Source organism: Rhinoraja longicauda, chromosome 40 (genome assembly GCF_053455715.1).
Source record: "Rhinoraja longicauda isolate Sanriku21f chromosome 40, sRhiLon1.1, whole genome shotgun sequence".
Classification (NCBI taxonomy): domain Eukaryota; kingdom Metazoa; phylum Chordata; class Chondrichthyes; order Rajiformes; family Arhynchobatidae; genus Rhinoraja; species Rhinoraja longicauda.
Window position 1 is genome coordinate 13,755,316 of NC_135992.1, and position 16,397 is coordinate 13,771,712.

The window sequence follows — 16,397 nt, forward strand, 5'->3', positions numbered from 1 at the left end:
TAAGAATAAGGAGTCGGCCATTTAGGACTGAGATGAGGAAAAAAACTACTTTTTGCACCCAGAGAGTTGTGGAATTCTCTGCCACAGAAGGCAGTGGAGGCCGATTGACTGGATGTTTTCAAGAGAGAGTTGGATGTAGCTCATTGGGGCTAACGGAATCAAGGGATATGGGGAGAAAACAGGAAGCCTGGGATTCCGCGAGAGGCCACTAGAGGGGTTCCGAGAGAAATAGTGATAAATAGGCTATATGTAAATGCATTTTTGAGTCATTTTCGTGTTTTGCATCTAAAACTCTCGTTTGTTTGGTTCTTTGTTCCTGAACTACGGCCAAAGGCGGTACACGATAGCACGACAATTTTAGGCCCACCTTGCTCACCGTCGTCCCTTTAGTGGTAGTGGAAGAAGTTTCATTGAAATAGGTGTTTATTCACAAAATGCTGGAGTAACTCAGCAGGTCAGGCAGCATCTCGGGAGAGAGGGAATGGGTGACGTTTCGGGTCGAGACCCCTTCTTCAGACTGATGTCAGGGGGGGGGGGGGGGGCGGGACAAAGGAAGGATATAGGTGGAGACAGGAAGATAGAGGGAGATCTGGGAAGGAGGAGGGGAAGAGAGGGACAGAGGAACTATCTAAAGTTGGAGAAGTCAATGTTCATACCGCCGGGCTGCAAGCTGCCCAGGCGAAATATGAGGTGCTGTTCCTCCAATTTCGGTGGGCCTCACTATGGCACTGGAGGAGGCCCATGACAGAAAGGTCAGACTGGGAATGGGAGGGGGAGTTGAAGTGCTGGGCCACCGGGATATTTTTGAAGTTATTCTCATTTTAAAGTTTAAATCTATCTCTTAGGGGGGGAGGGAGGGAGGGAGGGAGGGGGGGGGGGGGGGGGGGAGAGGAGAGGGTGAACCAATGCAGGAGAGGTTTGGGCCCAACTTGTCTAGTTGTCAATAAACTTGAGAAAAAACGCAAGTTGTTTTTTGCTTAAACCAGTTATCAGAAAAATATAGTATGTTTGCCTTGTGAACTTTTAAGTTTATGAAAGGGGGAAAGAAGAGATGAATAAAGATAGATAATAATGTTTATGTGGGGGGTTCCATGAGGCATGAAAATCATTTCACGGGTTCCGCAGGGGTATAAAGGTTGCAAAACGCTGATGCAGGCTGACTGCTTTTAGATGGCAGAAGTGGTTATTGACACAGAATAGCTGGATGTATCTGACGATCTTTTTAAAAACCAAAGATAATTATAAAAGTTCGATTATTATTAAAAAAATAATATTGACAAACTAAACAGTGGGAGCATTCCCAACACCATAATACAAAATCACCAAATTATCTAAAGACTACATTTTCAAATAACTATTTCACAATCCCTTATTGAAGATATATTTCACCCACCCCCCCCTTTCGGTCACGGAAATCTCCCAGGGAGCCCCTGGAAACAGGCCCTTCGACCCAACTCTCCCCATACCGACCGAGATGCCCCATCTACCCGAGTCCCATTTTCCCACATTTGGCCCCCTCTGAGGGGGCTCTGTGAACTGTTTATGTATGTGCTGTTATGTTTGCGTGCCATTGTATGTTCGTTTCTTAGTACCTGAACTGATGTACAGCACTTTGGTCAACGTGGGTTGTTTTTAAATGTGCTGTACAAATAACATTGACTTGACTTGACTTGACTGTCCCTCTAAACCTTTCCCTGTTGGTTTCTCAGTTGAGTTTACTGTCACGTGTACCGAGGTACAGTGAAAAGCTTTTTGTTGCGCGCTAACCAGTCAGCGGAAAGACAACACACGATTACAATCGAGCCGTCCACAGTGTACGGATACAGTATAAAAGGGCATAACGTTTAGTGCAAGGTGAAGTCAGGTTAAAGAAAGTACTGAGAGTCTTTAGGGTCACGGTGGCGCGGCGGTAGAGTTGCTGCCCTCACGGTGCCAGAGACCCGGGTTCGATCCTGACTACGGGCGCTGTCTGTACGGAGTTTGTACGTTCTCCTGTGACCTGCGTGGGTTTTCTCTTGAGGTTTTTGGTTTCCTCCCACACTCCAAAGACGTACAGCTTTGTAGGCTAATTGACTTCTGTAAATGATCCCTTGTGTGTGTGTAGGACAGAAGTCAGTCGATTGTTGGGTGGCGTTGTCTGGTGGGCCCAAGGGCCAGTTTCCACGCTGTGTCTCCAAGCTAAGCTAAACGTTCACCAAAGCTGTTGGCCTGAGGACCGGAAATAATGCTCACAAACTCAAGGCAACGCAGAGATTAATCAGTTCAGTGTGTGTAGGAAAAAAACTGCAGATGCTGGTTAAAATCCAAGGTAGACACACAATGCTGGAGCAACTCAGCGGGTCAGGCAGCATCTCAGGAGAGAAGGAATGGGTGACGTTTCGGGTCGAGCACCTTTCTTGAGACTGATGTCAGGGGGGAGGGGGCGGGACAAAGTTAGGATGTAGTCGGAGACGGGAAGACTAGCAGTTTATTGTTTATTGTCACGCGTACCGAGGTACAGTTGAAAAAGCTTTTGTTGCGTCAGCGGAAAGACAACACATGTTTACAATCAGGCCATTTACAGAGTTTGTGAATGATAACGGAATAACGTTTAGTGCAAGGTAAAGCCAGCAAAGTCCGATCAAGGATAGTTCGAGGGTCATCTTTGAAGGCAGGTTATCTGCAGATTCACCACCCTCCGGCTAAAGAAATTCCTTCTCGTCTCCGTTCGAGAGGCGCGTCCTCTGATTCTGAGGCTGTGCCCTCTGGTCCTAGACTCTCCCCAAATCCACCGGGTAGGGGAGGGAGGGAGGAGGGAGGAGTCAGGAGTCTGTGCTCTTGTGAGGGTCAGCTTGCAAAGACAGCTTCTGCCCAGCCATCCGTTTAGTTTAATTTAGACATACAGCATGGAAACAGGCCCTTCGGCCCACCAAGTCCGTGCCGACGAGCGATCCCCGCACACTAACATTATCCTACACCCACTAGGGACAATTTCTTTTTTTTACACACATTTACCAAGCCAATTAGCTTACTAACTTGTACGTCTTTGGAGTGTGGCGGGGAACCGAAGATCTCGGAGAAAACCCACACAGGTCACGGGGAGAACGTGCAAACTCCGTACAGACAGCACCCGTAGTCGGGATGGAACCCGGGTCTCCAGCGCTGCAACTCTACCGCTGGGCCACTCTGACCGCCCGTTCTAGAAACCGATGCTGTACATATTTGCCTGGGGAGCGGAGAGGAAGTTCCGTGGGATTTATTGGGCGCTGGGGGGGGTTTCCCGACACGGTTTTGGGCATCAGGGCCCACAGCGGGGGTGGGAAAGTCCCGGAGAAACAGACCGGTTCCGGAAGAAAGATTCCTCGTAGCTGTTTCCTTGTTTGAATGCCCGGCCATGCCTCAACACTCTCACACAAACGTTCACAAGTTCATGCGTGAGAGGTCACACCAACGGCTGGCACGGTGGGCAAGATGGCCGCCCCACGGAAGAGGGCTCTGCCCGTGCCAGATGCTTGCCCCTTTTCCGGGGTTACGTCCGTGCCCGGGTGGTGTTAGAGAGGGACATAGTTGTCTAGTAGTTATTTAGTACATTTGTCAGGCTTGTAACTTAGTTGTTTGAAAATTTAGCATCTGAATAATTTGGTGATTTAGACAATAGACAATAGACAATAGGTGCAGGAGGAGGCCTTTCGGCCCTTTGAGTCAGCACCGCCATTCAATGTGATCAAGGCTGATCATTCTCAATCAGTACCCCGTTCCTGCCTTCTCCCCATACCCCCTGACTCCGCTATCCTTAAGAGCTCTATCTAGCTCTCTCTTGAATGCATTCAGAGAATTGGCCTCCACTGCCTTCTGAGGCAGAGAATTCCACAGATTCACAACTCTCTGACTGAAAAGGTTTTTCCTCATCTCAGTTCTAAATGGCCTACCCCTTATTCTTAAACTGTGGCCCCTTGTTCTGGACTCCCCCAACATTGGGAACATGTTTCCTGCCTCTAACGTGTCCAACCCCTTAATAATCTTATACGTTTCGATAAGATTTTGTACTACAGTGGTGGTTGTGTTAGAAACATACACAATAGGTGCAGGAGGAGGCCATTCGGCCCTTCGAGCCAGCACCGCCATTCAATGTGATCATGGCTGATCATCCACAATCAGTAACCCGTGCCTGCCTTCTCCCCATATCCCTTGATTCCACTAGCCCCCGGAGCTCTATCTAACTCTCTCTTAAATTCATCCAGTGATTTGGCCTCCACTGCCCTCTGTGGCAGAGAATTCCACAAATTCACAACTCTCTGGGTGAAAAAGTTCCTTCTCATCTCAGTTTTAAATGGCCTCCCCTTTATTCTAAGACTGTGTGGCCCCTGGTTCCGGACTTCCCCAACATTGGGAACAATTTTCCTGCATCTTTATAATTCCCTTTATAATTTTATATGTTTCTATAAGTTCCCCCCTCATCCTTCTAAACCCCAGTGAATACAAGCCTTGTCTTTTCAATCTTTCCTCATATACAACCCCTCCCCCCCCCTACAGGGAGAGGTTGAGCAGGCTGGGTCTCTATTCTTTGGAGCGCAGGAGGATGAGGGGTGATCTTACAGAGGTGTACAAAGTCATGAGAGGAATAGATCGGGTAGACGCACAGAGTCTCTTGCCCAGAGTAGGGGAGTCGAGGACCAGAGGACATAGGTTCAAGGTAAAGTGGGGAAAAGATTTTAAAGGAATCCGAGGGGTAACTTTTTCACACAGAGGGTGGTGGGTGTATGGGACGAGCTGCCAGAGGAGGTAGCTGTTGAGGCTGGGACTATCCCGATGTTTAAGAAGCAGTTAGACAGGTACATGGATAGGACAGGTTTGGAGGGATATGGACCAAATGCTGGCAGGTGGGACTAGTGTAGATGGGGCACGTTGGGCGGTGTGGGCAAGTTGGGCCGAAGGGCCTGTTTCCACACTGTATCACTCTGTGACTGTGACATGACTTACTTTAACGAGCGAAAAATTAGAAAGGTTTTCATAGGTTCATAGGCGATAGGAGCAGAACTAGGCCATTCGGCCCATCGAGTCTACTCCGCCATTCAAAGATGGCTGATCTATCTCTCCCTCCTAACCCCATTCTCCTGCCTTCTCCCCATAACCCCTGACACCCGCACTAATCAAGAACCTATCTATCCCTGCCTTAAAAATATCCACGGCCTTCTGTGGCAATGAATTCCACAGGTTTACTAAAGAAATTCCACCTCATTTCCTTCCTAAAGGAATGTCCTTTAATTCTGAGGCTGTGCCCTCTGGTCCTAGACTCTCCCACTAGTGGAAACATCCTCTCCACATCCACTCTATCCAGGCCGCTCACCATTCGGTACGTTTCAATGAGGTCCCCCCTCATCCTTCTAAACTCCAGCGAGTACAGGCCCAGTGCCTGTAGTTGGATTCCTGCTCTGGAAAGCAGTATGTATTTCCAACACCAGATGTCAGTGCAATCGGTAGAACTACAGAGAGTCACAGAGCATGGAAATAGAATCCCACAGCATGCAAACAGTCCCTTCGGCCCATCTTGCCCATACCGGCCAACATGTCCCAGCTACACTCGTCCCACCTACCTGCGCTTGGTCCATATCCCTTCAAACCTGTCCTCACCATGTACTTGTCTAACTGTTTCTTAAACATTGAGATACTCCCTGCCTTAACTACCTCCTCCGGCAGCTCGTTCCATACACCCACCACCCTCAGTGTAAAAAAGTTACCCCCTCAGGTTCCTATTAAATCTTTTCCCCCCTTCACCTTAAACCAATTCCTCTGGTTCTCGATTCACCTACTCTGGGCAAAAGACTATGCGTTTATCCGATCTGTTCCTCTCGTGATTTTGTACACCTCTATAAGATGGGTGGCACGGTGGCGCAGGTTCAATCCTGACTACGGGTGCCCGTACTGTACAGAGTTTGTACGTTCTCCCCGTGGGTTTTCTCCGAGATCTTCGGTTTCCACCCACACTCCAAAGACGTACAGGTTTGTAGGTTAATTGGCTTGGTAAATGTTTTTTTTTTAATCGTCCCTAGTGGGTGTAGGATAGTGTTAATGTACGGGGATCGCTGGGCGGCGCGGACCCGGTGGGCCGAAGGGCCTGTTTCTGCGCTGTATCTCTAAATCTAAAAAATCTAAAATCCATTGGTGGAGCGGGAGCACGTGGCTGGGTGATGGGGCGCGGGGCGCGGGGCGCGGGGCGGTGATGTCACCTTTTGTCCCGTATTTTGGAGTGAGATAGTTGGCAACCGTACCACAGGACGACTTTGAGACTAGCACAACGACTTGGGTTGGGGGAGGGACGGAGAGAGAGGGGATGCAGGGGTTACTTGAAGTTAGAGAAACCAATGTTCATACCGCTGGGGGTGTAAGCTGCCCACGTGAAATACGAGGTGCTGTTCCGCCAACTTGTGTTAGGCCTCGCTGCCGCTGAGATGGAACAGGGCTGTTTACTGTTGTCTCATTAGCTCTGGCTCGGGGCAGCTTCGGAGGTCAAGAGCGTTTAACGCACCTCGCCAAGTTTCCGCGACCCAATCCCACATCTTTAATTCCACCAGCAGCTCGTTGTGGAACAAAGGATTTAGTAGCTGGATGTTTGATCGACAGAGGCGGAATGATTAAAGTTAGGCTGAGTGGGAGGCGAGACTTGGATCCCAGAGGGCTGCAGGATGTCGAGAGACCCACAATACGGGGCGGCACGGTGGTGCAGCGGGTAGAGCTGCTGCCTCACGGCGCCAGAGACCCGTGGTCACTCGAGAGCACTCTGTGAAACATCACCTATCCATGTTCTCCAGAGATGCTGCCTGACCTGCTGAGTTACTCCAGCACTCTGTGAAACGTCACCTATCCATGTTCTCCACAGATGCTGCCTGACCCGCTGAGTTACTCCAGCACTATGTGAAACGTCACCTGTCCATGTTCTCCACAGATGCTGCCTGACCCACTGAGTTACTCCAGCACGTTGTATCTTCTTCTTTGGTAAACTAGCATCTGCAGTTCCTTGTTGTTTAACACATGATCCCACGATGCAACTTAAGGCTTCTCTCTGATTTTTGCAGCGCCGTTCTCACCATTGAGCTGAAATCCACTGTATTATTTCCGAGACTACACAACTGTGCAGCCCAGGAACACACCCTCCAGTTATCACGCCTGTGCCGAACATATGGCCAAGAAAGTCCGGTCCTTTCCAAAAAAAAAAGAATGACTCCAGAAATGTTTGTTTAATTTAGTTGAGTTTAGTTTAGAGATACAGTGCGGAAACAGGCCCTTTCGGCCCACCAGGCCCGCGCCGACCAGCGATCCCCGCACACTAACACTATCCTACACCCACTGGGGACAATTTTGACATTTACCAAACCAATTAACCTACAAACCTGCACGTCTTTGGAGTGTGGGAGGAAACCGAAGATCTCGGAGAAAACCCACGCAGGTCACGGGGAGAACGTGCAAACTCCGTACAGGCAGCGCCCGTAGTCGGGATCGAACCCGGGTCTCTGGCGCTGTGAGGCAGCAACTCTACCGCTGCGACACCCATTATCTTTCGACCATCAAGATTGTCTTTAAATCTTGACAAATCAACAGAATTGGCAAGACAACCATTAATATTCTGAGAGAGATACAGCATGGAAGCAGGCCCTTCGGCCCACCGAGTCCATGCTGCCCCTCAATCGCCCATTTGTACTGATCCTACATTAATGCCAACAGTCTAGATTAGTAAAGTAGGAGAGTCTAGGACTAGAGGTCACAGCCTCAGAATTAAAGGACGTTCCTTTGGGAAGGAGATGAGGAGGAATTTCTTTAGTCAGAGGGCGGTGAAACTGTTGAATTCTTTGCCGCAGAAGGCTGTGGAGGCCAAGTCAGTGGATATTTTTAAGGCAGAGATAGATTCTTGATTAGTGCGGGTGTCAGGGGTTATGGGGAGAAGGCAGGAGAATGGGGTTAGGAGGGAGAGATAGATCAGCCATGATTGAATGGCGGAGTAGACATGATGGGCTGAATGGCCTTATTCTGCTCCTATCTCTTATGATCTTATGATTTGGCCCTCTGTAAATTGCAGCTAAGGTCGTAGGGAGTGGATGAGAAAGTGGGATAACATAGAACTAGAGTAAATGGCTAGCATGGAGTCGGTGGGCGTTTTTATATCACTTAATTATTAATAATTGAGGGCGGCACGGAGTCGCAGCGGTAGAGTTGCTGCCTCACAGCGCCGCAGACCCGGGTTCGATCCCGACCACGGGCGCCGTCTGTACGGAGTTTGGTCGTTCTCCCCGTGACCTGCGTGGGTTTTCTCCGAGATCTCCGGTTTCCTCCCACACTCCAAAATCGTGCAGGTTTGTAGGTTAATTGGCTTGGTAAAATTGTAGATTGTCCCTCGTGTGTGCGTGTGTGTGTGTGTGTGTGTGTGTGTGTGTGTGAGTGTGTGTGTGTGTGTTTGTGTGCGTGTGTGTTTGTGTGTGCGTGCGTGTGTGTGGGCGTGTGTGTGTGTGTGTGTGTGTGTGTGTGTGTGTGTGCGTGAGTGTGTGAGTATGTGTGTGCGTGTCTGTGTGCGTGTCTGTGTGTGTGTGCGTGTCTGTGTGTGTGTGTGTGTGTGTGTGTGTGTGTGTGTGTGTGTGTGTGTGTGTGTGTGTGTGTGTGTGTGTGTGTGTGTGAGTGAGTGTGTGTGTGTGCGTGTGTATGTGGGCGTGTGTGCGTGCGTGTGTGTGGGCGTGTGTGTGTGTGGGCGTGTGTGTGTGTGCGTGAGTGTGTGAGTATGTGTGTGTGTGTGTGTGTGTGTGTGTGTGTGTGTGTGTGTGTGAGTGTGTGTGTGCGTGCGTGTGTGTGTAGGACGGTGTTAGTGTGCGGGGATCGCCGGTGGGCGCGAAGAGCCCGTTTCCGCGCTGTATCTCCAAACCTAAATGTATAAACATTATATTCCCTCCACATTCCCATCAACAATCCCCCCCCCCCCAGATTCCACAGCTCACCCGCCCACCAGGGGACAACTTACCGAAATGCCAATGAACCCAACACCCCCCCACGTCTTTGGGGAGGTGGGTCGAACCGGAGCACTCAGACGAAACCCACACACCAGACATTTATGATGTTCTTGGCATAATTTCTGCTACAAACCCTGAATCCCTCTGTGATCCTGTAATTACAACTAAACATTCTTTCCAAAAGAAAACTCCTCAGACTCTCGGCAACATCTGGAAGCAATTTACACAAACCAAGGGAAAAAATCTGCAGTTTTAGGCAACTGACCTCCAAACATTGTCATTTTCACCTCCCAGCCCCTCTCTTCCCCATGTGCCCTTCAATACTCAAGTCATTTTGCAGAGAGAGTGGGGGGGGGGGGGAGAAGAGGGAGTGGCTGGGGTGAGACTGGTCCTTGGTTATGCCGAGGCAGCGTGATGTGTAGATGGAGTCGGTGGAAGGGAGGCACAGATCTTTAGGAATAGGCACAAATGGCTGGACTAACTCAGCGGGTCAGGAATGGGTGAGGTTTCGGGGTCGAGACCCTTCTCCACACAGGGAATGGAGGGTGGCACGGTCGCGCGGCGGTAGAGTTGCTGCTTTACAGCGAATGCAGCGCCGGAGACTCAGGTTCGATCCCGACTACGGGCGCTGCACTGTAAGGAGTTTGTACGTTCTCCCCGTGACCTGCGTGGGTTTTCTCCGAGATCTTCGGTTTCCTCCCACACTCCAAAGACGTACAGGTATGTAGGTTAATTGGCTGGGTAAATGTAAAAATTGTCCCTAGTGGGTGTAGGATAGTGTTAATGTTACGGGGATCGCTGGGCGGCACGGACTTGGAGGGCCGAAAAGGCCTGTTTCCAGCTGTATATATATGATATGATAAATAGACACCAATTGCTGGAGTAACTCAGCGGGTCAGGCGGCATCTCTGGAGAGAAGGAATAAGGTGACTTTTTTCGGGTCGAGACCCTTCTTCAGACTCGAGAGTCAGGGAGACAAGTAAACGAGAGGTATAGACGGTGATGTAGAGAGATATGGAAATAATGAATGAAAGGATGACAGGCCATTGTTAGCCGCGGGCTAGGTGAAAACCAGTTACTGACAATGAGACTCAACAGGACGACATTGAAACTAGCTGACTTTAAAGGTAGTACAACGACTTGGGTGGGAGAGGGACGGAGAGAGAGGGTTGCAAGTAGGGTTGCCAACTTCCGCACTCTCAAATACGGGACAAGGTGACTTCATCGCCCCGCGCCACACGCGACCTCACCCAGCCAGCGGCCACGTGCTCCCGCTCCACCAATGGTAGCCACCCGGGCCTGCATTGTCCGGGCCTACAGTGTCCAGGCATACAGTGCCCGGGCCTACAGTGTCCAGGCCTACAGTGCCCGGGCCTACAGTGTCCGGGCCTACAGTGTCCAGGCCTACAGTGCCCGGGCCTACAGTGTCCGGGCCAACAGTGTCCAGGCCTACAGTGCCCGGGCCTACAGTGTCCGGGCCTACAGTGCCCGGGCCTACAGTGTCCTGGCATTCAGTGCCCGGGCCTACAGTGTCCGGGCCTACAGTGTCCAGGCCTACAGTGTCCGGGCCTACAGTGTCCGGGCCTACAGTGTCCGGGCCTACAGTGTCCGGGACTACAGTGTCCGGGCCTACAGTGCCCGGGCCTACAGTGTCCGGGCCTACAGTGTCCGGGCCTACAGTGCCCGGGCCTACAGTGTCCGGGCCTACAGTGTCCGGGCCTACAGTGTCCGGGCCTATAGTGTCTGGGCCTACAGTGCCCGGGCCTACAGTGTCCGGGCCTACAGTGCCGTCCAGGCCTAATACGGGACAAGGGCGGTCCCGTACGGGACAAACCAACTTAGCCCACAATACGGGATGTCCCGGCTAATACGGGACAGTTGGCAACCCTAGTTGCAAGGGTTACTTGAAGTTAAGAGAAATCAATATTTTGTCTGAAAAGGACGGTCTGAAGAAGGGTCTCGACCCGTAACATCAACCATTCCTTCTCTCCAGAGATGCTGCCTGTCCCGCTGAGTTACTCCAGCATTTTGTGCCTACCTTCAATGTTCATACCGCTAGATTGTAAACTAATGGGTTAAGCCAACATATTCACAAAGCACCAGCTCCGGAGAGCTGATGGATCCTGACAATTCTTTGACCTAAAAGGATAAAGCGAAGTAACAGTGGGCTTTGTGTTGGCGGTGATGAAGTTGTCTTTGTTCGAGCTACTGTCTGAATGGCTGACTAATTGTGTCACGTCTACAACCCATCATTAACTTCAACGTTTCTGCTCAAATTACACGTCTCCTTCGCAAGAGGAACCAAGGAAGATGAAACTATTTAAAGGAAGATTATTTAATGGCCCCGTAGAAACAAGGAACTGATGGTGCAGCGGGTAGAGCTGCTGCCTCACAGCGCCGGAGACCCGGGTTCCATCCCGACTACGGGTGCTGTCTGTGCGGAGTTTGCACGTTCTCCCCGTGACCTGCGTGGGTTTTCCCCGGGTGCTCCGGTTTCCTCCCACACTCCAAAGACGTGCAGGTTTACAGGTTAATCGACTCGGTGTAATTGTAAATTGTCCCCAGTGTGTGTCGGGTAGTGTTAGTGTGCGGGGATCGCTGGTCGGCGCTGACTCAGTGGGCTGAAGGGCCTGTTTCCGCGATGGATCTCCAAACTAAACCTTAGCAAAACACAAAAGGGCACAAAGTGCTGGAGTAATTCAATGGGTCAGACAGCAACTCTGGAGAACATTGGTGGTAACGTTTGATAACGCCAAACAGTCATACCAACTAAAAGCAACAGGACACACAAAATACATGTTAACATGAACCTCCACCACAGTGACTCAACCACATTCCTCACTGTGATGGAGGGCGAAAGAAAAGTTCAATCTTCCACCCTTTAGGTTAGTTTAGTTTATTTGAGTTTAGTTTCGTATTGTCACGCGTACCGAGGTACAGTGAAAAGCTTCTGCTGACGTGCTATCCAGTCAAAGCAAAAACTTAGACATGATTACAATCAAGCCGGCCCCACAGTGCACAGATCAAGGATAGAGGGCACAACATTTAGTGCAAGATTGAACTTTGAAGTCCAATGAAAATATCTGATTAAAAGTAGAGCAGTTAAAAATGAGGTACAGGAATCTCCGCCCTTTTTTCTCTTCCACCCCCGACCTTACAATCAGTCTGAAGAAGGGTCACAACCCCAAAACGTCACCTATCCACGTTCTCCACAGATGCTGCCTGACCCGCTGAGTTACTCCAGCACTCTGTGAAACGTCACCTATCCACGTTCTCCAGAGATGCTGCCCGACCCGCTGAGTTACTCCAGCACTCTGTGAAACGTCACCTATCCACGTTCTCCAGAGATGCTGCCTGACCCGCTGAGTTACTCCAGCACTCTGTGAAACGTCACCTATCCACGTTCTCCACAGATGCTGCCCGACCCGCTGAGTTACTCCAGCACTCTGTGAAACGTCACCTATCCACGTTCTCCAGAGATGCTGCCCGGCCCGCTGAGTTACTCCAGCACTCTGTGAAACGTCACCTATCCACGTTCTCCACAGATGCTGCCCGACCCGCTGAGTTACTCCAGCACTCTGTGAAACGTCACCTATCCACGTTCTCCACAGATGCTGCCTGACCCTGTTCCCAATGTTCATTGGGAAACATGTTCCCAATGTTGGGGGAGTCCAGAACAAGGGGCCACAGTTTAAGAATAAGGGGTAGGCCATTTAGAACGGAGATGAGGATAAACTTTTTCAGTCAGAGAGTTGTGAATCTGTGGAATTCTCTGCCTCAGAAGGCAGTGGAGGCCGATTCTCTGAATGCATTCAAGAGAGAGCTGGATAGAGCTCTTAAGGATAGCGGAGTCAGGGGGTATGGGGAGAAGGTAATGATTGAGAATGATCAGCCATGATCACATTGAATGGCGGTGCTGGCTCGAAGGGCCGAATGGCCTCCTCCTGCACCTATTGTCTATTGTCTATTGACCCGCTGAGTTACTCCAGTGCTTCGTGTCATTTAATACCATGGCTTCCGGTTTTGGTTAGGGGTCTTTCCCCCCCCCCACCACCCCCCCCCTTCTGTTCTCCTGTGCTGATTCTGCTTTTAATACGATCTTCTTGTTCCAACTTAGGGAAGGTGTACCTTGGCAACAAGCAAGAGATTGCAGAGAAACGAATTCATGAACTCAACATCTACATGAAGGTGGGAATATCTTTAAACAGCAAATCCCTCCCTCTCTCTCCCTCCACCTGTTCAGTCCTGATTTTATCTTCCTTTCCTTTTCTCCTGGTGGTTTGTTACCGTTTCTGCCGCTGCTCTCTCATTTTTTTGTTTAGTTGAGTTTAGTTTAGAGATACAGCGCGGAAACAGGCCCTTCGGCCCACCGGGTCCGCGCCGGCCAGCGATCCCCGCACACTAACACTATCCCACACACACTGGGGACATTTTTTACATTTACCAAGCCAGTTAACCTACAAACCCGCACGTCTTTGGAGTGTGGGAGGAAAACGAAGATCTCGGAGAAAACCCACGCAGGTCACGGGGAGAACGTGCAAACTCCGTGCAGACGGCACCCGTGGTCGGGATCGAACCCGGGTCTCCGGCGCTGCATTCGCTGTAAGGCAGCAACTCTACCGCTGCGCCACCGCGCCAACCCCGAACTTTATAACAGAGCCGTTCAAAATCAAAGTGCTGGAGTAACCCAGCGGGCCAGGCAGCATCTCTGGAGAGAAGGAATGGGTGATGTTTCGGGTCGAGACCCTTCTTCAGACTGAGAGTCAGGGGAGAGGGAGACACTGAGAGGTGGAAGGATAAGATTCGAAACCGGGATGCGTTTGTTAAAAGGGAGTAATCAAGATTTTTGCTCGACATAACAAGTCGCTCAATTTAAGGCGTAAGCACCAGGAACTGCAGATGCTGGAATCTGGAGAAAGACACAAAGTGCCGGAGTAACTCAGAGCGTGAGGCGGTATCTGGGGAGAACACGGATAGCTGACGTTTTGGGTCGGGGCCCTTCTTCAGATCATTTAACTTCTTTGAAGATGGGACCATGGAGAAATTAGGACCATTCATTGTTGACAGTGAGGTACGGAGTGATAGAGTAATGCAGAATGGAAACAGGCCCTTCAGCCCAACATCCATGCTGACCAAGGTGCCTTCTTCAACTAGGCCCAGTGTCTAGACTAGGGGCCTAGACTAGGGGCCTAGACTAGGGGCCTAGAATAGGGGCCTAGACTAGGGGCCTAGACTAGACTAGACTATACTGGTGGTAGAGTCACTGCCTCACAGCGCCAGAGACCCGGGTTCGATCCTTTTCCCCTTATTCTTAAACTGTAACCCCTGGTTCTGGACGCCTCCAACATCGGGAACATTTTTCATGCATCTAGCCTGTCCAATCCCTTAAGAATTTTATATGTTTCTATAAGATTCCCTCTCATCCTTCTAAATTCCAGTATATAAGCCCAGTTAACCACAAAATGGTCCTAGGCGTTAACGAGTTACACAGACAGTGAAACTCAACAGATGACAGTGAAACTAGTACGTCGGCTCGGGTAGGGGAGGGTAAAGTGGGAAAAATAGATCAGCCGTGAGGTGGAGCTGGCTCGATGGGCCGAATGGCCTAATTCAGCTCCTATGCCTTAAGTTCAAACAGTTATGTAATATACAAAGAGATATAGATTCATGCAGTGTGGAAACAAGCCCTTTCGCCCAACATGCCCACGCCGACCGACATGCCTCATCTGCACTAGCCCCACCTGCCTGTGTTTGGCCCAAACCCCTCCAAATCTATCCTATCCATGTACCTAAGATAGACACAAAAAGCTGGAGTAACTCAGCGGGACAGGCAGCATCTCTGGAGAGAAGGAATGGGTGACGTTTCGGGTCGAGAACCTTCTCTAGTCTGAAGAAGGGTCTCGACCCAAAACGTCACCCATTCCTTCTCTCCAGAGATGCTGCCCGTCCCGCTGAGTTACTCCAGCGTTTTGTGTCTATCCTCGGTTTAAACCGGCACCTGCAGTTCCTTCCTGCGCATCCCAGTCAGGTGAGGCTCGTTGATTGGGGGATTTAAGTGTGCCCAGGGCTCGGAGGGTTCGACAAGTGCGGTCTGATGCCTTGCCTTCACTCTGAATGAATAGCAGGCAACCTGGCATTAGAACAATGGTACAGTCATGAGCAACTGCAAATAACTCACAGAGTTGAAAGGTGGAGAGAAATGACCGCACCTTAACGAAACAGGTACAAAGAGACTTCGGGGAAGCACTGAGATTTCAAAGGAACCGAGGCTTCAGGAAAATCAGGAAGATAAAGGCAAAAATGACAAGGGCTGTTGGCAGGACTAGAGGGTGTGAGCTACAGGGAGAGGTTGAGCAGGCTGGGTCTCTATTCCTTGGAGCGCAGGAGGATGAGGGGTGATCTTATAGAGGTGTATAAAATCATGAGAGGAATAGATCGGGTAGATGCACAGAGTCTCTTGCCCAGAGTAGGGGAATCGAGGACCAGAGGACACAGGTTTAAGGTGAAGGGAAAAAGATTTAATAGGAATCCGAGGGGTAACTTTTTCACACAAAGGGTGGTGGGTGTACGGAACAGGCTGCCAGAGGAGGTAGTTGAGGCAGGGACTATACCGACGTTTAAGAAACAGTTGGACAGGTACATGGATAGGGCAGGTTTGGAGGGATATTGGCCAAACGCGAGCAGGTGTGACTGGTGTAACTGGGGCATGTTGGCCGGTGTGGGCAAGTTGGGCTGAAGGGCCTGTTTCCACGCTGTATCACTCTATGGCTCTATGCTGGACTGACCTTTCTTGTGGAAACTAGGAACTGCAGATGCTGGTTAACCAGGGAAAGACACAAAGCGCTGGAGTAACTCAGCGGGTCAGGCAGCATCGCTGGAGAACATGTATAGGTGACATTTTGGGTCGGGACCTTCAGCCTTAATGCAGGGGTTGGGGGGGGGGGGGGGGGGGGGTGGGGGGGGAAGAAAGGTCATCGGTTCATGAGGGATAGGAGCAGAATTAGGCCATTGGGCCCATCAAATCACCTCCACCATTCAATCATGGCTGATCTATTTCTCCCTCCTCCCTTCTCCCCGTAACCCCTGACCCCCGTACCAATGAAGAATCTCTCTATCTCCACTAGGGTTGCCAACTCACTAGTGTTTCCACTAGTGGGAGAGTCCAGGACCAGAGGTCACAGCCTCAGAATTAAAGGAAGTTCCTTTAGGAAGGAGATGAGGTGGAAGTTCTTTAGATTCTGTGGAATTGATTGCCACAGAAGGCTGTGGAGGCCAAGTCAGTGGATATTTTTAAGGCAGAGATAGATATATAGATTCTTGATTTGTGCGGGTGTCAGGGGTTGTGGGGAGAAGGCAGGAGAATGGGGTGAGGAGGGAGAGATAGATCAGCCATGATTGAATGGCGGAGTAGACTTGATGGGCCGAAAG

General features: G+C 50.4%; 1 protein-coding gene across 1 annotated transcript in view; it reads left to right on the forward strand.

Moving 5' to 3' along the window:
* ncf4 (neutrophil cytosolic factor 4) overlaps nucleotides 1–16,397 on the forward strand; it is a 30,469-nt gene that overhangs the window by 2,638 nt on the left and 11,434 nt on the right. Inside the window, exon 2 of the mRNA XM_078430478.1 lies at nucleotides 13,087–13,157. Coding sequence (XP_078286604.1) covers nucleotides 13,087–13,157 — 71 coding nt within the window. The remainder of the gene's footprint in view (nucleotides 1–13,086; nucleotides 13,158–16,397) is intronic.